Source organism: Atheta coriaria, unplaced genomic scaffold, assembly GCF_025399875.1.
Source record: "Atheta coriaria isolate IRGN ID8LTWV9N9 unplaced genomic scaffold, Caltech_Dcor_3.1 hic_scaffold_3_pilon, whole genome shotgun sequence".
NCBI lineage: Eukaryota > Metazoa > Arthropoda > Insecta > Coleoptera > Staphylinidae > Dalotia > Dalotia coriaria.
Window position 1 is genome coordinate 8,866,683 of NW_027045445.1, and position 25,468 is coordinate 8,892,150.

The window sequence follows — 25,468 nt, forward strand, 5'->3', positions numbered from 1 at the left end:
ACATGTGTAATGATCGCCTTTGGTGTGAATGTGTTTGTGTATGATAAAATTTGGGTTACGTTAGATTGGCGTCTAGTTCTTATGCTTTTCGTGTCTAAACTCTAAAGCGTCGAGTCAAGTGCGCGAGTGTAAATAAAGCGACGGCTCGTAAAGTGCGAAACGATCATAAATAAACGTCAATTTTTTCTGGCAATGATTAAAAAAATTAACAAAATGCTTTAGGTTTAATATACAGGATCATTACATTAATTATTATTATAAAATTAATAATATTTTTGTTTAAATTGATTTAAAATTAAAAAAAAAGCTCAAAAAGCTCTTTAAAAGTTTTTTTTTTGATTTTTAAGATTATTTTGTGTAACATTCGGTATAAATTGACAAACAAATGGAAATCTAAACCAGAACTAAACGCGCCGACCGCAAATGTCCATCCAGTCGATGCCCGAGTTTGCATTCGACTTGAGCTGCGGCACGAAATTTTTAATTCGCCGCGATAAATCATTATAAATTACTCGCGTCGGTCGCGCGTACAACGCCCATAAACGCGTGTGTAGTACCGTAAACGCGAGCTTTTCTTACTGATCTTCTTGTGGTCGGCGATCGTGATCCTCATTCGCATCGCGAATGCAAAATGCTAATATTTTGCACAAAACGGTATCGAATTGATGTTTTGTAGGTAATCATATTTTCAAAACGAAAAAAAAACGAAAATTTTATATTTCAGTATATTGAGGCTGAAATACTTGTTTTTGAAGTTTGCAAGCATCTTTAAAGTATTGAACAGATTGTTATCGCTTGAAGAGAATATTATTACAGTATGCAAATTGTGACGAGGCAATTTTAAAAGTCGATGCAAGCAAATGTTAATTAAGTTTGCGCCGCAAAGGGGAAAAATACGCAGCCATTGACAAAATTGACTCAAAACGAATATAAAGTGATGTGTTCATTTCGTATGAATTTTATGGGTTTTTATCAGTACCGGATTTAGGAAAAATAAAAAAATTATTTTTTTTGCAAAAAAAATTAAAAAATCATTTAATGTGATAAAATAGTTATCTGCATATTATATTTTTCTGAAAATACAATCAGTTTTTTAAATATTTACTGAAATATTTGTTCAAATTGAAAAAAAATTAATATTTTTGTCAATTTTTGAGTTTTTATGATTTTTTAAAACTTTTTTAACCTGAAATTTAAGTAAAATTATATAAAACTGGCCAAAATACATAATAATTTAATTTTTCCTTCTTATATTGACAGTTTTAACAATTTTTCTATAAATTTCTTACTTTTGTTATTGATCCGTCACTGAAAATAATCCGACATTGTAGTAATAATCGAAGCACACTTATGAAACTTTTATCGACCGGTCGGCTTGCGTCTCGCGGAAAATAATCGAGTCGTAAAGGCGCACCGGGCGCGCGCATCGCATGACACGAATTACATAAAAATGCCGACTTTATTAAGTACGAAGAGCGACGCAGCGGCGCGGCCGAAGAAGAAATAAAAGCGCGCACAAGCCTGCACGCTTCATTACGCCTCGCGGCACGGCGCTACTATACTCGGAACTCTAGCCAAAGCACTCACTCAAGCATTTCTTCTCGTGCCGCGCTCTTTTAGAGCTCTTGCTTTTCATTTATCGTGAATACGTTGAATCCGCGCTTCGATTTCTTCGCTCGTGCGCGCTTTGAGCTTTTTTAGGGCGCGCGCGGCGGTTTTTTGCGTCGCGCCGCTTCGCCGGGCACACATAACCTCAAACCTCTACGAATTGCAATAGAAATCAAAATATAAAGATTCGAATGCATTCGTGCGCAATTGTGAGCATTCACGTTTTGAAAGTAATTTAATTATCAACGTTTTCATCCATGTAAGCAATTTTAACGTACTTGTTAAAAGTACAAACTACACTTTATTATAAAATACATTCACTTTATCACACATTTCACACATCCAAATATTTTTTGAGAAAATTTATGACACACTGTATGTTGGTGTGGATTTTTATTTACGCGTGTGTTGAGCACGTGCACAATCACTTTTTACTACTCACGATCGCTGTATTTATGCGCTATCTCCGTTTTACTTCGAGTTGGGTGAAGTGAAATGTGTGTGAGTGTAGTGCATGTTTTATTAAGATTAGTACAAAGTGCGCACGTGCAAAAACGGCGCGCACGTTCGCGCAAACATGGCAAACACAGGCAATAATCATAATCGTAACGATAATGGCATCATCCGCAAGAAGGAAGAGAGGAGGAGGTAAACGTGCCAACGGATAATAAAATATAATCAAACAATACCACAGGATAAATAATTGAATCAGTGGCACGTAGGAAGATGTGATTGAGGTTATGGGAGATTTTTTTATTGGAAAATTGGAATTTTACGTTAAAAAAATGAACAAAAAGTAAAAAATTTGTTTTATTTTACAAATTTTCACACATTTTCTTATTATTCAATATTTTCTTTACTGCCTTGGCATAATTGAATCAATAATGACACGTAAGGAGCAATAATTGAGGTTATGAAATTTTTTTCTGTTTAAAAATCGAGATTTTGTACAAAAAAATGAATCAAAAGTAAAAATTTAACTTTTTTTTTTACAAATTCTTACATATTTTCTATTCTTTAATGATGTACTTTACTAGCTAGGCGCAATTAAATTAATAATGCTACGTAGAAAGCAATTATTGAGATTATGAGCAGTTTTTTTTAAGTGAAAAATTAATTTTTTACGCAAAAAGTTAAATCAAAAGTAAAAATTTTCATTTTTTTCAAAGTTTTTTAACATTTTTCTTATTTTTCAATGTTTTACTTTACTACCTAGGCATGAAAATGTTATTTTAAAGCCCCCGTAGCAAATGTAACAATATCTAGACTCGCGATGCTTTTTGCCCGCATCTGAAATCGCAGCTGAAGGAAGCACAGCTTGAGCACTAGACAACAAGGAAATGGCCTGGGAAGGCGAGCGCACGAAGCCAACAAAACAAGAGATAAATGCCGAAGCGCGATTATGGCGATACCGATACCGCGGCCGCTTGTAAATGCTGTAAATGTTTCTTCTTGTAAAACGCGAGCGCGAACGCGAACTTGCACGTGTACCACCACTTCTTCATACAATTGCCGGCGTTCTTCAGTTTATAGATAACTGTGGTTGGGTATATTTTATGAACAAACGTTATTGTAATAATAAACACAAAAAATTTTAAATTACAAAAAAGCAAAAACATTAAAAACAAATTTTTGCATTTGTTGCACACAACATTATCTCGACCACCAGTAATTTTTATTTTTAAAAATACAGTGTGTTTTTATTTTATTTTATTTTCATTTTAAAATATTGAATATGTTGTGTTCAACGTAGGCGATGATATATGCATGCGATGCTGAAGGACGCGTCCGCCTCCTGCCATCCTTCTTCGCATCCTTCGCCAGCGCAGCATCCTGCGCGTGTAATTCGGGACCCCTCGGGGCGCTATTAGACCGCCGGAACGATAACGACCAGTCGGTCGCTTCATTTATATTCAGTAGCGCATCGGCCAACAACCACTTTTATACTGGGTGTAAACACAAAGCATAAATTTCAAAATCTATCATCATGAACCGACTTAAGTCACTTTTTGTGATATTTAATGACTTAAGTAATATTACTTAAGTAACAAAAATTTAAATCATAATAAAAGAGTTAATTTAAACATAACAAAACTTCACTCGTAGCTATATACTAGTCGGTTTTGTTCTAAGTCGTCTTTGGATAACTCTTAAGCCTTGCGACTTAAGTTATGGCGAGTTACCGGCATTCCAGTTTGAACGGATGTTGATAATCGCCCGCTGCATCTATGTTATGCTTTATTAGTTGCGAGTTAGTTAGCTAACTGGCTCATAAATATCTTTTTTCTCAACTTTACCACAAAAAAACAAATCAAACATCGAATTTTTCTATTTTATTCTTTGATGTTTCATTAATTCAATACGCACAAGCCGTAGTATTCGCAAGATTCTCGTTTACGATGAATTTTTTACTCATCCGAAGATTTCTTTGGTTTCTTTGGTTTCATGCTTTTCATATTGGTATCGTTGAGTGTCGTTAGTGGATGCACCTGTTGGCGCCCGTCGCTTTATTACCTCTACGCATCCTTTGCTCTTTGGTTTCTTTGACTTCTTCAGTTCTTCAGTGCTTCAACTTCGTTCCGGTCATAGTGTCTCGTCTGCAGCACATTAATTGAGAAACCCTCATTGTACTACACCTGATTAACAGGTATATAATATACAGTGCGTACAAAAAATCTCAAAACAAAAAAAAATTAATGAATTGTTTGTTTGTGCTCAGCGTATCAAACCGCAATAAGAAATTAAAAAAAAAATTCTCTGAGTGAATGAATGAATCAATTAAATTTTTGTTTCTTTATTTCATTCATTATTTTTTTTTGTGAGTCAAGATTCTTATTTTTGAAAAATCTGTTTCGTTATGGATGTTGTTGTTCAGGTCGTAATTGTGTGGCAGCCTTAAAAGGAGAATGCATTTCGCCATTGATTGGACTTCTGTTTAAGGCACCTCATCTTCTTTCCGCGTCGCACAGAATGTTTACGACTAGCAGGGAGCAGCGCGCAGCCAAATCGGTAATGAGCCGGTTAATAACTGGAGCGTAGAGTGAGATCGTCACTCCGCTCCTTCATTCTTCCGTATTCCTTATAACTTTGACCAGTATCCAACATCCAGCATCCAACAACCACAGCATGATTATTATGTGCTTTCAATGTATTCCTCTCTCTGTGTGTGAATGTGTGTGTTGGATGGACAGTAGCAGCTCATAACCTGCCACACCCAGCGCACCATCACCGCTTCTCCTCGGCTTCTTGGCTTGAGGTCGAACCGGAGCAAAGCCTCACAATTATCTTTCGCCTCTGCGGCCGCACTGCGGAGTTATCTAGAGTGATCCGTTGGCATCCTCGTTACACCCGTTATTACATCCTACGGTCGAGCTGCGCGCGGTGCCGTACACGTATCGTAGATTAACTTTTTTCCATCCTTTTGGCGTGTTTCGGTTTTTTTTCGTTCTGCTGCCGGCTGCGCTCGCGTTTGCATGTCGTTCGCGTGAATGATGAAACTGCCGTATAAAGGCGCGCAACCCGCCGGCGATACCAGATACATCACGCTGCCGAAGAGTACACTGACCAGTAACCTCAAACAAGCGCAGATTTGTTTTTAATTATTATTATTATATACGTGGATTTTTGCGTGGAGGCGAATATTGATTTGTGTATTTTGCTTGCCGATTGGAAATTTTGTCCTCTTTGCGGCAGAGTTGAAAGCCGATGGAAGAATGCCGGCGCGTATAAAAATCCTCCTGCGCGGCGAAGTATAAAAGAGCGCCGGCTCGTAAACGCATGCATCGCGAGCGGCCAGCGGGCCCAAACGAGGCGGCGCGCAGAGACAATGGGACAAAGCGAAGCCGCCCCGATATTATTATAAAATCCTTGTTTGCGCGCGCGCGCGTCGCATGGCGGTAGCCGGTGGACTCTCGCGAGTTACGTTCTTACTTTCCGCAACAATCACGACCAATAAATACGCTCAAAAACCGAGTGTGGCCAGTAAAACTCTAAAAAATAAAAATTTCTCAAAAAGAAATAAATTTATTTTATTTCAACCAGAAACACTCTGTATATTGAGAATCATTGTGAGCGCTACTGTCGCGCACGCCGAGTGTAACACCCCACCGGCGTCGCAGCGCGGCTTCTTAGATCTTTCGCCGACGATTCAGAGTTTTCTTGTATTTTCTGAATCGTGTGAGACTTTTTGATTATTCCTCTTTTTATTCTGTTACTCGTATCTATCCTCTTCTCATTATTGCTTTTATTTGATTATTGGACATTTTTGTGCGCGTAGACATGAAAAAACCTGAAAATTAAGGTTTTTTCTGTGGAGACTTTAACGAGTGATTAGTGCACGAACCCGCTGGGATGTGAGCTTTTTTTGTTAAGTGGTTTATTGGTTGGTATGTTTCTATCATTCTCGATGCCTTGAGAAATCTTCGGATTGCAACACCGAAAATATTTTTATAAGAAAAAAAATTGAATTGTATTCTTAAAGCTCTCGGAGCTTTTACGCGTTGGTATTATAACGACATAATTAACGCGTCGAACAATGCGTTGCGAATTAACGCGTTCTCACATTCTTCATCATCTGAAGAAGCTTTTTTTTATTTATTGTTATTTTGATCCTAAAAGCTCTATTTTTTGTGTTTAAATATCAAAATATTTATAAATATTTGTTTTTTCTTTGCAGATAAGACATAGATTTGGTTGTTACGATGAAACATCACAGGTGGGTGGACGAAAAGTGCGCCATTGCAACTGGGTGCGTTTCGTACGTGTTGCCACAGCTTTCCACGCCAACGTCAATCTGGTAGCAACAAAAGTACGCGGTGAACCTGTCTATGAAGCCGTCAAACCCATTCCGCCCGGCACGGAGCTTTTGGTTTATTATTTACCGGAAAGACCCGAGGAGCTTTTCTTTGTCAGGATGCGTGCGTCACTTTATCGTCAAACCATGGATTCTATTCTAGAAGGTAAAAAAATCAACATTTACTTTAAAAAAGCTCATAAAAGCTCTAAAAATTTCAAAAACTTATAAAAATATTTAATATTCAGATTCACCATTGGATCTATCAATGTCATTACTCTCGCGTGCATTATCCGGTTCACCACCAAGCGCTGAAGACGAAGGCAAATCAGTTTCCGGCGATTCTTCAGCCGCTAGCTCGCAGGGTGACTTACCAGACAATCATACTCCTGCGCCCACCCCACGTGCACGACCCAGGGAAAGAACACTGCTTCCCTGCTCCGTATGCTCAAAAGCTTTCGATCGGCCATCTTTACTTAAGAGACATATGAGGACACACACTGGTAATTAATACTTACTTAAATTAATCAAAAAAAAAAAATTTTTAAAATTTTCTAATTTTTTTAAACTAGGTGAAAAACCACACGTTTGCATGGTTTGCGGCAAAGGGTTCAGCACCTCTTCATCCCTCAACACCCACCGCCGTATCCACAGCGGTGAGAAACCACATCAGTGTCCGGTGTGCATGAAAAGATTCACCGCCTCATCGAACTTGTACTATCATCGGATGACACACATTAAGGTACGTAATTTAACAATAATAATAATAAATGCATTCGTTGAATCCGTTGGAAATACTTGTATCCTTGAACTTTCACTCTTTGCAATGACTCCGTCGTCTGCGTCTGCGTGCTTTTTGCCATTCTGCAGGATGCGGCCCAGCAGACGCCATTGTCTTTTAAAGTTCTCACGCGTCGCATTATTATGCACATTACCGCCGCGTCGACTTTTCAACTTTGACTCAAAGAAAACGCGAGTTAATTGTTCAAACAATACCATCCAGTGCTCACGCATGACGCATAATAGAATAATAATTAAATAATTTAAAAGCGAATTAATGCGGACGCAATACTCACCATCACCACACTGCGTAATTATCTAGGGCACTGTGTGCAATTATACTGAGTGATGTAATTTTAATTTTTAATTTTTTTAAATTTTAAACACTCTGTATGTTAATATGTTGGTATTAATCTTAATGTCCCGGGTGATGTGTGTGAATTCCTCACCCGCCGACCATTGTCCATCAACCGACAAATATCGTGATGAGGGGAAGTCACCGTGAGAACTTTAAGCTGACTTAAGTTTAAGTTAACTTAAGTTAAGAAAACACATTCGTGTCACACTCGAGCGACTCGCACTTGTACGCATGCACTTGTTCGATTGTTTTCTTATTAATTCTTCACGCACCCTTTTTCTGGCCGGTGCTCCACTTTACTTAAGCCATAAGGCTTAGGCTTAAGTCATGCGCGTTGTGCTCGACTTCACTTTCCCTCGCATGTCGAAATCAACATGCATATATGTTTTGTGTGTGTGTGAAAGGGCAAAAGGTGGCTCCGAGGTGCGTATCGTCTTACTGGTTACCTCTTACCTCACTGAAGGTGGAGGCGATGCGTCGTACGCATCATCGACGTGAGAAAAACGCTATAAGAACAATAACAATGCGGAGCAAACAAAGCGAAACCGACGCAACCGACGACGATGAATTTATGCATACATGTGTGAATTAGATGCGTACAAATAAAATTACGAGTAGAACGTGAGTCAAGTGCAGACAATGCATAATATTTTTTGATGGTTGATGGTTTCTTGGAAATATTTTGATTTTTATAATTAGTCGGCAAAATTGTTTCTCCAGGAAATTATTAACTATTTTGTTTGAATTCTTGGAATGGAAATAAAATATAGCAAATTAAAATAATTTTGGGTTTGTCGCTTGTTGGAGCGTTGAAATTTTTATCGAAAAATCTAAATAACTTCTTCAAAAACCAAGAAAATAAGATTTTTTTCAGAGGTTTATAAATTTATGAGTAAAAATTTTAAAAGAAAGTATTTTTTAAAGTAAATGAAGACATTTTTGACTTGGCAGTCATGCGCAACAGATTGGAAATGTACCTGTCACTTTATTACACAAATTTTCACCCTCTCAAGTAGCTAAGCAGGTGATATATGTGCTTTAATTTGATATATACTTAAGTATACGATGATTCGACAACATTTCCACCTTTTTTATATTTTCAACATCTTCAGCTGATTTTTTCTTTTTTCTTCTCTCAACCCTGTTTTCTTCTTTATAAATTGGATGCTGAAGCTGACCTTATGCCCATATGCCACTGGTTACGTCAATAACAACCTTCAACAGGCCTAATAACGGCGTACAAAAGAATTTTTTATATAATCCGTTATTAGTCCTTTTTTCCGATCAAAAAAGCTCAAAAAACTTGAAATATAAAATTGGTCAATAATAACACCATAGGTTTTGAAAAGTTCCACGAAAAAAATGTGCACCTGTAGCGCACAAATTGTATCACAACAGAAAACATCAAAAGACATCTAAAGAAAGACACGGAAGACACGAAAAATACAAATAACCCCACAGGACATCAAATTTAACCCTAAAACATTTTTAATAAAAAAATCATCTTTAGTGTCACCTGTTAAGCGTATTTCTACTTTCAACGTTTTTATATCCTCGTTATAAAATTAGATAACTCTATAAATATAAAAATATAAAATATAACATGAAATATAACATGCCTGAAACATCCTCATAGATCAAGTGGCACTTGCTCCATCAAAAGTTTGATTTAAGAAGAAGAAGAAGAACAATGGTGGCCATATGCTTGCGTTTCCGTCCTAAGCGCTACCCTTTTCTCCCTTTGTTGGTGTTGCGTGGCATATGCTGCGCTGTTGCTATCATTAGCATCATCGACGTCTTTTCACCGCTCTAAACGGCGGTAAAAAACAGCAAATTGCATCCGTGTCCGATGGCAACCTGTTGTTCGGGATGTTAACCTGTTGTCAAAACATTGGTCATCATTTTACAGTCGTAAAATTTGGGAAAACACTCATAAAAGTCGTAAAAATTAAAATAATTGTTGGGTTACTCACAAAGCTCCCATTGATATCACCAAAGAATAAAATAAGGATAAAAAAGTTTTGTTATTTGCCACGGAAAAATTTCAAACCTTAAAAAAACAATTTTTATATTTATCGTGAGTTTATCATTTTATCTTTCATAATTTCCAAGTTATTAAATTTTTTATTAATTTTTTGTTGTGTGTATGATATGTAACTTTAAATATTAATCATGTTCCTCATGCAATCATTCTAATACTCCATACCAAGTGTGATGTAACGGTTTAAAAGCTCTATCTTTATACGTTTTTAAGTAATTGCTTGTTACTTTATTCAACTCATGCTCTCGTTATTTATTTATTTAGATTTCTGATTAGCACACATTAGAAAAATGATTTACTCTTGTTCAGCATGCGTGTTCTCGTCGTTGTCGTGTGTGATGCGCGCGCGTTATCGGTGGATCAGGATCGCTTCTCACACGCATCGCATCGCGGAGCTTTTTAATAATGGCCGCGCGCGCATTCCGCGCCGTCTCATATATTATGCGTACGTAATAATGGTTTTCGGCCGTTGCGGTGCGGTGCGGGTTCAGTGCAAGTAGCAAGAAATCTTTGGACAATGTTGCTCCCATTCGTTACGCGCCTCTCTTCTTCTCTCAATGTTCTTACAGAACTTAGACAATGGTCTAAGAAGCGCTGTTTAAATCTACGTGAAAGCTCCGGAGGGTATTTTTAATCAGCTTTTGCTGCACTAACAACTACTGACTCTCAACTTCTATACAAGAAGAGCTTTTGTTGAACTTTTGATTTTTTGAGGATTTTATCCCGTTTTATGTTTGAAAATGGTGTTTTTTGATATTATACGTTATGGATCTCTGGTAAAAAATTCGACGCACTTGTTATTGACCGTTAAAATCAACGGACAAAGACGCATCGACCACTGGTCGTAATGGTAACCGGCGTGCTACCTGGGCAACAAGATAATATCGCCGGGTGGGACGTCTTCGATCGCGCGGCGGCCGGAAGTCGAGGGCACCTGTTGCGGGCCGAAGATGGGCCGGGCCGAGGGAGAAGCGTCTCGACTTCTTTCCCACATTCCCACGCAACAATAACGGCCGCGGAGACTTCTTAATTCTCAACGGAAATCAACGGAAATCCACTTCGAAGTGATTAAGACGTAGTGGAATTAACTCGAACGAATTTCAAAGCCATATTTGGGGAAAAGGTCAAATTCTATGTGCGAGATTAATTTCTAGACATTTATTTGAAGTGGTGTGAGGTACAAGTATTGAGATTTTAGGATAGGTAAAAGGTTATTGAGATATTTATGAAAAAAATTATAATTTTTGTTTAAAATGATTTGATGCTTCTATTTTGGGTGATAAAATGATAAAATTTTGATAAAAGATTGGAGTAAAGTTAATATTCATCTAGCAATTTAGTTTGTTCAAAAATTTCAATAAGTTCTCAAGTTATAAGTAAAAATCTTAGGGTTCGTTGCTTGTTTTTATCTAAGCATTGAAGTTTCCACCCGTAACTCTGCTGCCTTTAAGGATAAATCAACAAATCCTGTTTCACTTCACATAATGAACAGAAAAACATATCCTGAAAATTTTATCCTTGTAACATCAATATTTAACGAGTTATTTTTTTTTAATTTTAACAATTTTTAATTTTTTTTTCAGGATAAACCACACAAATGCAACCTCTGCAGCAAATCCTTCCCGACTCCAGGCGATCTACGCTCGCACATGTACGTGCACTCGGGTTCGTGGCCGTTCAAGTGTCACATCTGCTCGCGCGGCTTCTCCAAGCACACCAACCTGAAGAATCACCTATTCTTGCACACAGGTAAGCCGAAAACCAAAAGGAAACAAGGCTAAACCTCCAGCGCCCAAAATCAACAAACAAAAATTATTAGATTTTTCACTTTTCACCGCAGAAAGAGGAGAAAAATCATATTTAGTCACTGCACATTTTTATTAGATAAGCCGGTATATTTATCTAAGAGGTCTTAAGTTAGGAAGTTTTTAAAAGTCAATGTAAAACTTGCAAAAACAATTCGTGTGCTCTTTTTTTCTATAAATTTTTGCATTTTTTTTAAAAAGTTTTCTTTAAGCAAACAGAAATAATATGTAAATATCGCTTTGATTGGTCCATTCGCTCCGTCCGGTAATAATTACTTAACTTACTTAAATCATTAGTTAACGTTATATCTTTGTTACTTATTACGATGTGTACATACATGAAAAATTCTGTGATTTTCTACTTGTAATTAATTATTATTATATGTTTTTTTCTAATTTAATTAATTTAATTACACTTGTTCATATATTTCGATGCTATTATTCTGGTATACAGTATTTTATTCTGTCTAAGGTAGACACAAACCAAAATTATACAGTGTGTCCTTTTATTTAATTTTTTTTTTCAAAATCGAAAAAAATTAGAAAAAATGTCATGACAGGACACATTGTATGTAAAATTATTGCAAATAAGTATAACGATATAGTAGTTATTTATAAATTACGATCTTTATTTCATATTGATATATATTTTTATAAATATGCATATATTATTTGAAAATACAGAAAATTTTTATAAAAAAAATGTGTTTTTATTTTAAAAAACTTCCTGAAACAGGAAAATTGTGGTTACAAAATTGATTATCCAATCAAAGGTACGTTATACATATTATTTCTATGCATGCTTAGAATTAGAATATAGAATTTTGTTTCTTGCCAAAACATGAAACATTTCTGCACGATTTTTTTCTAAAAATTTTGTAATTTTCAGTTTTTTTCTTAAATTTTCTTCACATTTTAAGATCTTTTTAATTATGACTTGAATTTGTTGTAGTTTTTGATTTTTTGCAAGTTTTACTTTTGATTTTTTAGCATTTTCCACTTTTTTTTATATTTTTTTCTTAGAAACCGAAATTTTTAAGAAAAAAAATTGAAATTTTCAAAAAAAAATGTGCAAAACTTTAACAGCGAAATTTCTAGTCAAACTTGTTTCCTTTTTTCTTATTTTTAAAATTTTTGTAATTTTTCAAAAATAATTTGTCTAAAAATATCTTCCTTGGGATGTTGGTACAGTGGTGATAATTACACATTGAGTAATTAACTAAAAAACTCGCGTATACCTATAATAACACTCTTCAAACATTCTGATTGCGCCCGAAGTTTACTCAAACCTTTACAGTTACGATCATCCACGGTGGTAAACTCATCCAGCGTGCGTGATTTTCCTGCCGGCAGCCGGCTACCGTGCGCCCAACGCGAGTAATCAATCTCTGCGGCGCATTTTAATTTTTTTCTCCTCTCGGCCATCTCTCGCGCATCTCGCTCATCTCGCGCCTCATCAGCATCGAACACGCATCGATCAAAAAGCGCTGCCACGCTGCCAAGCGGCGGAACGCATTAAAATTCCGCATTTTGTTTCGTAATTTCTGGCACGTCGCGCATTAAAACGCATCATTATACGTCGCGCTACTGTGTATTACGCATACGCGCGCGCGTTTGCATTAATACCACTGAGGATGGTGTAGCTGCTGCTGCTGGCGGCCACAATCAACAGCCTCCGGGGGCTGCGCAGCCGTTGCGGCCGTCGATGACGATAATGAAAGTGATTCGGTAATAACACACTGGTCGTGCTACGTGCTTCGCCGGTCGAAAGCTCGAAATTTCGACGATGATGATCTCTTCGGAAACAATGAGCGCGATGCTGCCGCCGAGATCGAGGCCGAGATGTATCTATGGCAGCCGAAGGAGGCAATGCACCCGTATCGCTACTTGTTTTAATTTTAAAATTAAGTGCTTGTTATACAACGAGTGTTTTGAGAACAAAAAATGCATTTTTTTGGTTTTTTGTTAGTGAAAGCTACAATTATTATTTAATTACGTTGAAAATTTCAAAATATATTTCTAGCTAATGTATAAACATTATCAGAAAATTTCAAGAGAATCGTATAATTAGTTTAAAAGATATTTAAGTTTTTCTTTGGTTCGTCGTTTAAAAAATTACGAGACCCGTTAAAGTCACCAAGCAAAATTGCTTATATCTCGCTCAATTTTACTAGTTGAAATCTGAAATTTTGTACAAATATTTATTATTAAATACTTTATCAAAACCCAAAATTTAGTTAATTTATAATTAATACTTTTTAAGTTATTAATAATTTTTCCAAATATTGCAATTTTTTGCCACACTCGGTCCGGGGTTTTCGTTCCATATACTCGTCCAACATCAATTTCCATCCGTGTGCTCGATGCCATCCCGTAGCTCCGCGCGTCCGTCCGCCTCGTCGTCTTGTTTCTTGCGCATCCTTTTGCCGTCCGACGCGGGTCTTCTCCTCGTGTGATTACACGCTACCTGCGCGTCGCGCTTCATTTTGCTCTCGTTGCGTGCCTGCGTGCTGCCGCCGGTGGTGCCTATCAATATGGAATTTATAACGCCGAGATTATACCTCCGCGCAGCGCGTACGTGAATCGCGCGGTCGCGTTCGCGTTAATAACGACCGCGCGATGGGCGATGGGCGAGGTGGATGCCGGCCGGGCGCGGCTACCGTACGGCCCCCGCGGGCTGTGTTCTTATAATTAAAACGGGGCTACAATAAAACACGCGCGTTATTCATACGCGCGGCTGCGATATTGCGAACGAACGACATGTGCGTATTTTACGCGCTTTGCTAACTGACTTTGAATTTTTTTCTGCACATTAATGAAATTATTCTTTAGAAATAAAGTTTTTGTTGATTAAACAGTAAAAATTTGCTAATAATTGTCATAAGAATTGTTTTTAAGTTGAAGTTATAGAAGATTATTTTGATTTTTTGGAATTACAGTTAGTATAATGTTTGAGTTTTCTTTTATAATTTAAATTTAACACTTAGATTAACAATCATATAATATAAGTACATACCAAATATGGTTTAATTAACTCTTTTAGTTTAATTGTTATTTAATTTTTAGTTTGGGTTGGCTGTCTATTCCTAATCAAAGCATTGAAGTCTCCAATGAAAATTTGGTATAACTGCCGTAATTTTAGAGATTTTAACGACATTTTTTCATAAAATTAAATAATACACCAATACAATACAGATTAGTTTAATTTTTAATTATTTAAACATTTAAATATGCTCCAATTTGTGTTTTTTAAGTGAAATCCGCACTTTTTGCATTTTTTGCTTTTTTCTCTTTAAACCCGACAATTTTTTGTTTTAATTGCATTTTTGCAAAACGCGTGCATATAATACAATAACAATTATTCAAATTGCATGGCACGCACTGAAGACGTCAATCAAACGCGCTGGAAACCGTTCAAAACACGAAAAACTCCGCAACCTGCGCGCTTTCAACGAGACACGTGCTATCGCGCGCGTTTCCTTCTACACTCCACAGGATAGAAGTAAGCAAATTACGAAATCACGACTTGCGCAGAGTGCAATCGAGCCGCCTCAATGTGCGCACTCGTCGTCGTTTTTTTCCGCTCTTCGTGCATACAACTCGTGCTTTGAGACTTTCATCTCTCGGCTGGTGTGTTGCACTAAAAGTTGGAAGCTGCAGGAGTAGAAAAAAATTAAGTGCACGCGTCGCTCCCGGCTTCCTTTTAATCACTCGGCGCACAGCGGTGCCAACCTGCAAGCGAGCTTTTGAAGGCTTCTTCGGCGGTTGAATGCGGCGCGCGAGAATGCCAGCTCGTATTGTCGTGTAATTTACGTGTAACGCACACCCGTGGAATCAACTCTTAATATGCCCGTATACCAAGCGTCTTTGCATTGCTTTACATAAAATTTTCCGGGGCTTTACATCAAGTTAAATCATTATTTAAGCGGTGGTGATTTATCATGCAAATTTTTCTGCATAATCTCCGCAGAAAAATTTATAAAAATATTTTTGAATATTTTAAGATAAAACACATTGTATATTGAAATTTGTTTAACAATAGACAGTTTAAATGGCAATTACAAGTTAAATATCGCTTGCTACGTCAATCAAACGTTATTATCCTGAGTTTAAAGCCTGATATTATTGGGAACACCCTGTATAAATTTATTTTTATGTTTTATAGTTGGTCTAGACTTGTTTGTAGCCGATGGCAAAAATTTTACATTAAAAATTTGCACAAAAGCTTAATTTGAGTAAAAAACAACGAAAAAACGTTAAAAAGTAAAAAATTTATAAAAAAAATGTTTACCCAGTGAATGCGCACATAGTTTATGCGCTCTAATAACACTCAAAGTTGAGAGAATGTTTTCTTCAGACGTAGAAGTCGCTTGAAACAAAAATAACGACAAGAGTAGCATGGATGACTGCGCTGCGAGTTGACGCGATGATGAATCGTATCAGCAGCATGTTAATTTAATAGCTATTAATCAAATTACATCAAAACTTCAACCAACATAACCTAAAAATCATTAGCTGGTAATTCAGGAAACTGTATTACCGATGCAAGTAATAAAAGCTTTTCGTGTTTGTTTAATTCGTGAAACGGTGATGCTGAATGCTCGACTCTATGGTTTCATTGCGCATACCATTTTCTTGTGTTCTTGTTCTTGTTCTGCGTTGCGTGGCTTCGCTCGCAGCATCCTGCGATTGCGCATATCATGTCTTCGTTTCTTCGCTCGACCGCCGGATAATCAAGCGAAGATGATGGCAACGGCATGCCGCGCTGCCGGTCGTGTTCCTGCCGAACGCACGCAGGACTGTAATCAAAGTCGAGCAGAAGCAGTTCGTCGGCGCGGCGCGCAGCGAGAGCAGAGCGGAGAGCAAAAAATGCGAGCGCGCCGACCGATGCTGCGATGCTAGACGCCGCGGGCCAAACAGCCACTGCCCAGGCTACCGTTCAACAACACCACATCAATTAACGTCCACTACGCTGGCAGATACACACACATACTGGTATTAAAACTAAATATACACTGTGTTCCTATTTTGGATCACTTAAAATTCGATCAGGTTAAAATTATAATGGTAAAGATATTAGTTTTAGAGGAATGTGTTGGTTTTGAATTTAAATTGAGGATAATTTTTATAATTTTTGAGTTTTTGGTATGAAAGTTATTTTAGGGGATTTAGAATATAATTATTTATATTATTGCTTAGTTAGAATAATGTAGGATTGTTAGTTTTGTTGTTATTCATGATTTTACTTGAGTTTTGTGATTGAAAGCATTGAAGTCTCCAAAGAAAATTGTGTGTAACTTCGTTATTTCGCATTTATTTTGAGCAAAACTTTACAGATTTATTTATTAATTAATTAGGTAATAATTCACTTAGTTTTGTTATTGTAGTACTAATGGTTTTGTTGTTATTCAATTTTTTAATTGTTTCTTTCAATCGCAGCGCATTAAAATCTCCAAAGAAAATCGCGTATAACTTCGTTGTTTATTATTTTATTTAAACAAAAATTTAGCATTCTATTAATTAATTAATAAGCAATACTTTCAAAAAAATTTCGTTTTGATTGGACTATATGTTCAATAGTTATTTAACGTTTTATTAAAAAAGTGAAATATGTATTTACTTCTTTACATGCATTTTTACAAATATTCTCAACTGAAGCAAAAAGCAGTCATCCCGAGATGTTTTATGGTTTCATCTAAATATGTCCGATATAAAATTACCAGCTCCTCGTTTGGTTTTTGTTCGCGCGCTTCTTTTTGTCGCGCGCGATGCTACCGCAACCGAAGTGCTTCTGCAAGGAAATGAAGTCATATACTTCTTCGCCGGGTCCACTATCGGCGGCGATATCTGCACCGCCGCGCGATAAAATGCGACCGGATTCATTTACACGTTTGCACATTCGCACGTTCGATAATCAGCGCGCGAGAAATGAAGAAATAAAGAAAAAGCGAACGCAGCAGCGGCTGCGGCGCGCAGAGAAGAATGGTCCGCACTGCTACAACTGCGCCTCTTAAGGCAACTTAACGTATCGGAAGATGTGACTGCGACCGTGTGCGTATTGTAAAAGGTATCGAGCCGTAGTCGATGACGTGCCAAGAAGTCGTTTAGCATTTTGCACCGGGCGCGGATTTTCGACGATGAGGCTGGAATTTATTGCACGTGTTGCAAATTGCTGGCGGTCATAAATCACACCACAACAAATGAATAACGAATGAAAATTCAACACTGAAATATGTGTAGTAATTATATGCGGGTTTTGGGGAGCGTCGGTATGGCAGGAAACTGTAATTTGAAAAATTTTGCTTGTTTACTGGTTTTGCTCGCGATAATTAAGCGATGACGCATGGATTTGCATAAAAGTGTAATAATGATATTATTCCGGATTAATTAAGTACTAAACCGATATAAAACGCGTACGCCGCTCACTTGAGATATTCTTAGATTTAATGGCTAGTGATTTGCGCTCCATGCTAGGTAATTAATTAATTAATATTTTTTACAGAGTAAAAAACAATAAAATTTTCAAAAAATATTTTACTTGGATAAAACTTTACAAATCTATATACGATATACTATATAAAATAAAATTATGTTAGTTACACCTTGTATAACTTAAGTACCACTGGACTGATTTTGATGATTTATGATTTATTAGATTCATCTTGGTCTGGAATAAGATAATAACAATTAAAATATTTAAATATTTAATTTAAGTGCGTTAAATTAGAGATGAAAGTTTTAATTTTTTAAATTAAATTTAAGTGGCTTAAACCACATTGTATGTAAATAATAATTGTTTCTTGCGTGATCGTTGATCTTCTTCTTGTGCTGCTTGTTCCATTGCTTCATTCATTCAGTCATGGAATGGCACACGTTTGATGTTGATGCCTGAGTGACGTTTCGTTTCTTGTTTCTTGCTGGCTGCGCTGGACAGAACAGAAGTAATGTTTAATTTGGTTCGGTTTGAGGGCAATTTTCGGAAAAGTATTGCGCTCGGGGGCCGACGCGCGTGCGCGCACATTATCCTCGGCGACGCGACGCCCGCGAGGCGAATTCTTCGTTTCTGCGTTTATTTCTGCGGTTGTTGCCGCGGCGGCGACGCTAATTTCGTGCCGTGCTGGCGTGCCGCGAGTCGCCTTTAATTCGATGTAATTGTTCGGCGGGGCTCGCGTGCGTGCGCGCTGTGCGCACTAAAATTGATAGCTGCGTGAAGAAGAACTTCTGAAGAAGAAGGAAAGGAGGAGCAGCAAGAAGTCAATACGAAAAATGAAGCAACAAACAGCGGATACGGCATGAAATACTCGTAATGCTAAAAATTATTAAGTGAAGAAGAGAGAATCACAAATGAAATGGGGAAATTGTTAAAACAATTAAATGTTTAATTTTAAAGCTTGTATCTTTCAATTTAGGCTTAAAATTAAAAATAATTAACAATTAATTTAAGTTTGTGAGGAATTTTCTTGTTTTTTCTTAAATTTGGACTAAATATTGATATGTTAGTTACACCATGTATAACAAAACAACGGCTGGACAGATTTTGATGATCAATGATTTGTTAAATTCACCTTTGCCTGGAATAGCAGAATAACTATTAAAATAAAATAAATTAGTACTTACAGGGTGTTAAATAAGGGATGAAAATTGGTCTAGAAATTCATGTTTATTAAAAGTCTTGCTTTCCCGTAAATTAAGCCAATTTTAAAGAAAATATTATGAAATCCTACAAAACAACTAATTTAACACAATATTTATGAATCTATTCATGTGTATATACCAAGTCAGACCATAAAAACGCTACAAAAAGTCTTAATTTCACGAAATTTTAAAAACATAAAAATGAAATGTTTTTCTTTGTATCTCTTGACTGATCCTACTTACTACTATGCTCACAATAATACTCGTACTTGTTACAAGTCGTAACAAGTCGTACTTTCGTAAGTAGGAGAAGAGCAGAAGCTATTAGTCGTTATCGCTCGCGTCGAATCTTGCGTGGCGCGCGCGTCCAAGGTGGTCCCGAGCGCACCGACGAATTGTTCTCCCGAAGACTAGTAAAGTACACCGTCGCAAGCCGCAACCACCATTACCCACCATTACGAAACGCTCGACTTTGAATCCGCGCGCCTACTTTAAATCGAAATACTATCAACGTCGATCAAACTTCATTGGAGCGGCCGGGATTTGAAGATAGAGTCAATCAAAGTGATTGGGACCTCAAAGAGATCAAACGCAGAGAAAATATTACACTAGTGGATTATTACGGTTGTGCGCTTACAAATATTCAACTATTTTAAGCTTTAAACAACAATAGTTGAGATTATTGTTAATATTGTGTAAAGTATCAAGTGGCTAAACTGGAGGTTTAGTCACGAGATTGATTAAGAACGAGTGTAGAGAGTGTATAATAACGTTTAGTCACGTGTTGCTTTTTTTTAGTTTCTTTTAAATTTACTTAATTTTCATGTTTTGTATTGGAAAATGTACTTTTATAAATGCCGCAAGGTCTACCCGAGACTAAAACCCGTGACTAAAATACTTTATCCGTGTTTAATCCGTGTTAAAAGTTCCACTTTATATATCTCAAAACCATAGAAAAACTGCTTTAAAGGTGGAAATACAAAAAGATAAAACTTTTGTTGTTATTTTTTATGTTTATTAACATTTTACTTCAAAGTAAAAATAACGGAAGTAAAATATTTGTAATTTGTTTAAACTTTTAACATTTAAACATTTCAGTGTTTTGGTTCATTACCGAAGCAAATGAAGTAACGCTAAATTTAAAACTTTCTTCTTGTACTTGTAAGATTGTAAGTAAGAAGACGACGCAGGCGAAGAATGAGGAACATAATCGATGTGGTTTGTTTGGTTTGTGCGTAACGCGATGGAGAACATCAACATCAACCTCAACTTTGCTCTTAAACCAAAACGTGTACTTAAATACGAAATGCAGCCGAGGCGAGTTACCATAAAGTCAAGTTAACTTATAGCAAGTGCAAAGTCAAGAAGTAGTAAGGAACAACATGAATGTGGTATCGTTAAGTTCAGTTAAGCTACCAGAAAAGCACAAAGCTTCTGGGGAATAATGATTGTGGGGATCTTTACCCAAAGCTTATTTCTGTATTTCAAAACTTTATAACTTTCTTCATCTTTATTGTATACCGTAATTCTTCATCCAAAATTCCCAAATTTCCTAATATCTTTTATTACCTTGAAAAACCTAATCCCCGAGTCGGACGGTTTGGCACGACTCGGATTCCCAGAATCCAATGGTCAGCTTTCCCTCTCTTCAATGTCATACACTTTCTTCTACCAATCCAATCTATTACTTTCTTCCTACTTCCAAATTTCTTGTCACCACCCATCAACCTGAAGGGTTGCTGGTGGGTGACAAGGGTTTAGGAAGGACAGTTCTTGACATTACTTCAAACACTACAGTTCTTAACTATTCTTCTCTACAATACTTCTTAACTATACTTCTTCAAGACTTCTTAATAAACATTGTTCGTGATAATAAACATCGTGTCCTTTACTCACTCATCAATTATAACATTTGCACTCACTCACCGATCCCACATGATCAATCACCATGCAGGTCAAAATAATTAAGAAAAAATTAGTTTTTTAATGCACAAGTTCATTTATCTTCTTTTTTTGATGTTTGGGTATGAAAAGGTATAATTTTACGCACTTGTGAAACAAAATATTGTTTATGAATTTTTGTATTTTTAAAATTTTTAAATATTAATTGCAAAATTTGTATTTTTTGCACTAGTGCGATAAAGTACTTATTTAATCACGATATCACGATATATTTTGATCATGCTTTTATACTTCCTACAGAAACAACCTACAAAAATATAATTTAAACCTTAGTTCTACCCCGTGACTAAAACCCGTGACTAAAGTAAAAAACCAACATTTTGACAGCTAAAATGCTCAAATATTCCAAAATACTTATTTTTACTCCTTATTTACTCAAAAATACTTCTTTCATTAAGACATATAATTTATTTATTTTTGAATTTTTGTTCCAGGTAAGTCAATCGATGTTATTCCCATGCGGTGACTTTTCGCTTCCTGTTTATGCAAATAAGCAAATGCTAAAACACTTTACCTCGTCAAATATTTGCGTTGGAGTAAACAAATCGGCATGTGAGTATGTAGATTCATAGTTTGTACAATACGTAAAATTGCATTTTAATTATTGCTACCTAGAAGCGCCATTTATGGTAAATCGAACTCATATACCGCAAGATTGGTCATCGTTTTATGATAATTTTAATGATTCATGTTTTTTGCCGTCACAGTCATCAATTATTATCTCAATGAAAATTGGCTGACATTCGTTAATAGCCGTGCAGTGTACAAATAAGTAGGTTTTCGTCAATTGCGTAAATTGATAATGGCAACTTGTGTAAATTGTGCGCGACGAGGCCAGGACACGTGCGAGCAATCAACTGATAGGCACAAGTACGAGTATTGCTAGTTGAGTGGTAGCTACTAAAAAGCCGCCAACGAAACGAAACTCGTTACTTGCTAATATCTAATAAGGAAAAACAAATGGTTGTATAGATAATATAAATGATATGGTATATAGTTACGGAAAAGTTACTTAGATTACTGGCAAAATCACAAAAGTGTGGTTTGTTTAGTTTTTTACGGATTACTTCAAAACTATTTACGATAAAATCAAAATTCTTGCAGAAATGGATTCTTAATTAAATTTGACAATAAATTGTGCAATATTTTGTTGTTAGCTTTAATATACAAAAAGTTATTAACAATTAAAATATATTTTTCAAACATTTATAAAGTTGAATTTAATTCACTTATAACTTTTACTAGAAAACTGTTATAACAAAAATCTTTGAATAGAAAAGTGCAAAATTTAATAATTAATTAATTTTTGTCAAAAATATTTATTTTTGTCAATTAGTTTATGAGTAATTCATAAGTAACTAAAATATTTCACAATTATTTTGGTATCAGCCAAATATAATGCAGTTATTCTTCTCTATTCATGTTTTTTATTTAATTACTCAAAAACTATAAGCGATAGATTAAAATTTCTTTAAACAGAAAATAAACAATTAAATTATGTATCTAAATCCAAAATATTTTATTGATCAAATTATTGTTGTAATAGTTATAAACAATTAAAATTAATCATACTTTTATTTCCAAAACAAGAACAAATTTCTCTATAACTATAGACCAAACAGAGTTAAAAACACTATAGACATATAGAACGATGAAATAAGTATTTCTGAATAATTTGTTGAAAAAATAATTCAAATAAATTAATTACTTTGCGAGTTATGCGCAAATAACTAACAATTTTTATTTTCTGATTTTATTTGCGTCGCGTGAGTTGACCGCAACTATATAAAACCCACCACATTAATATGTTTACAAAATGTATAGCCAATGTAGCCGGTGTTTCCAATGTTTCAAATTAAAGTACTAAACATAATAAATGAGTTACTCGGAGTAAACTAATGCCTACATGTCATACTGTGAGTAAAGTACTTAGACTGCTCCGGCGCGTTGCTAAGTAAACACACATTCGACTCGGCGCGCGCGTTCGCGGCCCTGAATTATTTTTTATCGCGACGTAATTATCTCGTCGCTGAGAATATTTGTTATTGTTTAAACAACGTCGGCGACTACGCACCCAACAGACACGATCGCCGCATGACAAACTGTTACTTTTACGCGTTTTGCGTCGCTAGAGTTCCAATTCGCATTTATATGAATTTACAATAAACGCAAGATTTGCATTGCATCGATGGTTTTTATTTCACTCCATAATTACGCTTTATCGTCGATTTGTTGTTGTTGCTTGGTTGGTACAGACAATTTGCATTACGGCGATAATTAGCGGCGATAACGCGGCTGGATTTGACGCGCAGTTGTAATTAATGTTGTGAGCAATGAGAAGTGAATCAGAAACTTTTTGAATGTTGAATGTATTAATATCAAGTTGAAAAAATAATAATAGGTACATTGTTATGGGATAATCAATGAAATAATAAGGTGTTGAAAGAAATGATTGAATTTGAAAGTGATTTATTGCTAATTTATTTATTTATTATATTTTTTATCTTGTTGTTTATTCAAATTACAATATGAATGCGTACAATTCACTTATTTTATTATTTCGAATCGTAAATTTTTACTAATTTTTTCTAATATGAGAAAAAATATGTTTGTGACGCTTTCACACAAAAACCAGTGAACAAATTTTGATAAAATTTGGCATAAAGTTATTTTAGACTATGGAAAAGCAAATAGGCTACTTTCTGTTGCAAAAATATAACTAAAATAAATAAGGTTGAAAGTTGATCTAGACATTTTATTATAGTTATAGTAATATAACTCAATCGTAGAGGACGCTAAAGTGCATTATTAGCTTTTCTTGTTGTTTTAAATTAAATTAAATTTGTGAATTTTATTTACATAATTATTATTATATCAATATTTTATTAAGTATATAAAATTATTACTTAGTTATGCAATGTCAATAATAATTTTACTCTAATTATTTTAATGTCTCCATTATTAATTAACTACTATATTAAAAGTGATTGAAAGTGATTGCAATGTCCTTAAAAACATTGAAACATAACAATGTGATACTTTTCCACTTTCATAAACCATTAATCAATATTAATATTTATTATTTCATTTTGCACTCGAAAAAGAATGTAAAAAAACATACTTTTGCTGCTGTTACTTTTTGGTCACATGTTTTTTCCTGTAACCGTCAAAATCGTGCACTGTAGTATTTATTTAGGCCGCGCTGAGAAATAATTTATGCCAATTTTGAGGTACCTGCAGTGCCCTCAAGTGAGATATCTGTAATCAAATGCCACATGTGTCATACGTGCGCCTTGAAGAACTGTCGGATCGGAAAAAAGGCAAATCACATGTTGAGGGCCCCGGACGCGGCAGGCCGGCAATTTTAATGCGTGCGGCGCGCCCGCTCCCTGCCTTCGTGCCTTCTTTAACTTCTTTAACGGTCATCAGCGCCAGCGCCAGCACCAGTACCATCCATTCAGGTGGAACATGTGCGCGACTTCGCGCGTCTTCCTTCTCTTCTCGCACCCCACAGGTGCTGCGGTGCACCTGCCCGTGCCGAGCAGTGGCTTTGTCATTCTTAAATATACAATGTGTTCATAGTTTAAAGCATTAGGTTATATTTATTTATATAAAATCAAGTTGGGTTAGTTAGACCGTTTATAACTCAAGAACGGATGAACAGATTTTGATGATTTATGGTTTTTTGGATTCATCTTGGACTAGAATAAGAGAATAAATACTAAAATATCGAAAATTATTATTTGAAGGGTGTTAAATGTGGGATGAAAGTTAATACAGCGAATTAATTATAGTTATATCTAAATAATTGAATCGTATATGGCGCTAAAGTGCATTGTTAGTTGTTCTTTTTTCTTTAAAATAAAATTGATGAAATCGATGCATTAAAAATGCAAAATGTCAAAATTAATGAAATTTTCACTAAAAAAAAAAAATTTTTTTTAAGTTCTGTTGACATAGTGTATATTTGAGATATTTGTGCAGTATTGTGGTGGCCGATTAGAAAAGGTGCTTCATAAGTCTAACGTCTTTTTCTCCATTAGCATTTATTAGTAAATTGCCCAGGACAAGACGCAATAAGAAACAAGACGACCGCAGAGAAGGAAGCAAGGGTGCAACTTGTGCAAGGTGGCGCAGGTGCCTTCGGGTTTAGTGTTTTTTTTTGTTTACGTACACGGCGCGTGCAAGTGCTGTTTATTAAAAACCGTTAAAACAATTTCAACGGTTTTGCACACAAAATCTGACAAAACAGTTTCATTGTCCTTCATTAATCATTTTTAAATTAATTATTTTGCTTGAGTAAATAATACAATATTTATTTTATCTAAATTTTAGTCTTCTTTTGATATTAAACCGAATATAAACCTTTGAAACACTTTGCTTCAAATTTTAATTAAACTTTTTATTAGTAGGTTTTACGATCAACAAAAATGGACAATATTTCACGGGAATCTCATCTCTTTGGTAATTTTTAACGACGCGTTTAT

At 35.7% G+C, this 25,468-nt stretch overlaps 2 protein-coding genes across 2 annotated transcripts in view; both read left to right on the forward strand.

Annotated features, from left to right (window-relative positions):
• The window catches only part of LOC135804128 (pancreatic triacylglycerol lipase-like), a 115,708-nt gene that overhangs the window by 44,423 nt on the left and 45,817 nt on the right, over positions 1-25,468 (forward strand). The gene's annotated exons all lie outside the window — the stretch shown is intronic.
• LOC135804295 (zinc finger protein 70-like) overlaps positions 1-25,468 on the forward strand; it is a 62,999-nt gene that overhangs the window by 17,144 nt on the left and 20,387 nt on the right. Inside the window, exons 2-5 of the mRNA XM_065318119.1 lie at positions 6,284-6,566; positions 6,649-6,903; positions 6,973-7,142; positions 11,163-11,328. Of these exons, the coding sequence (XP_065174191.1) occupies positions 6,284-6,566; positions 6,649-6,903; positions 6,973-7,142; positions 11,163-11,328 (874 nt within the window). The remainder of the gene's footprint in view (positions 1-6,283; positions 6,567-6,648; positions 6,904-6,972; positions 7,143-11,162; positions 11,329-25,468) is intronic.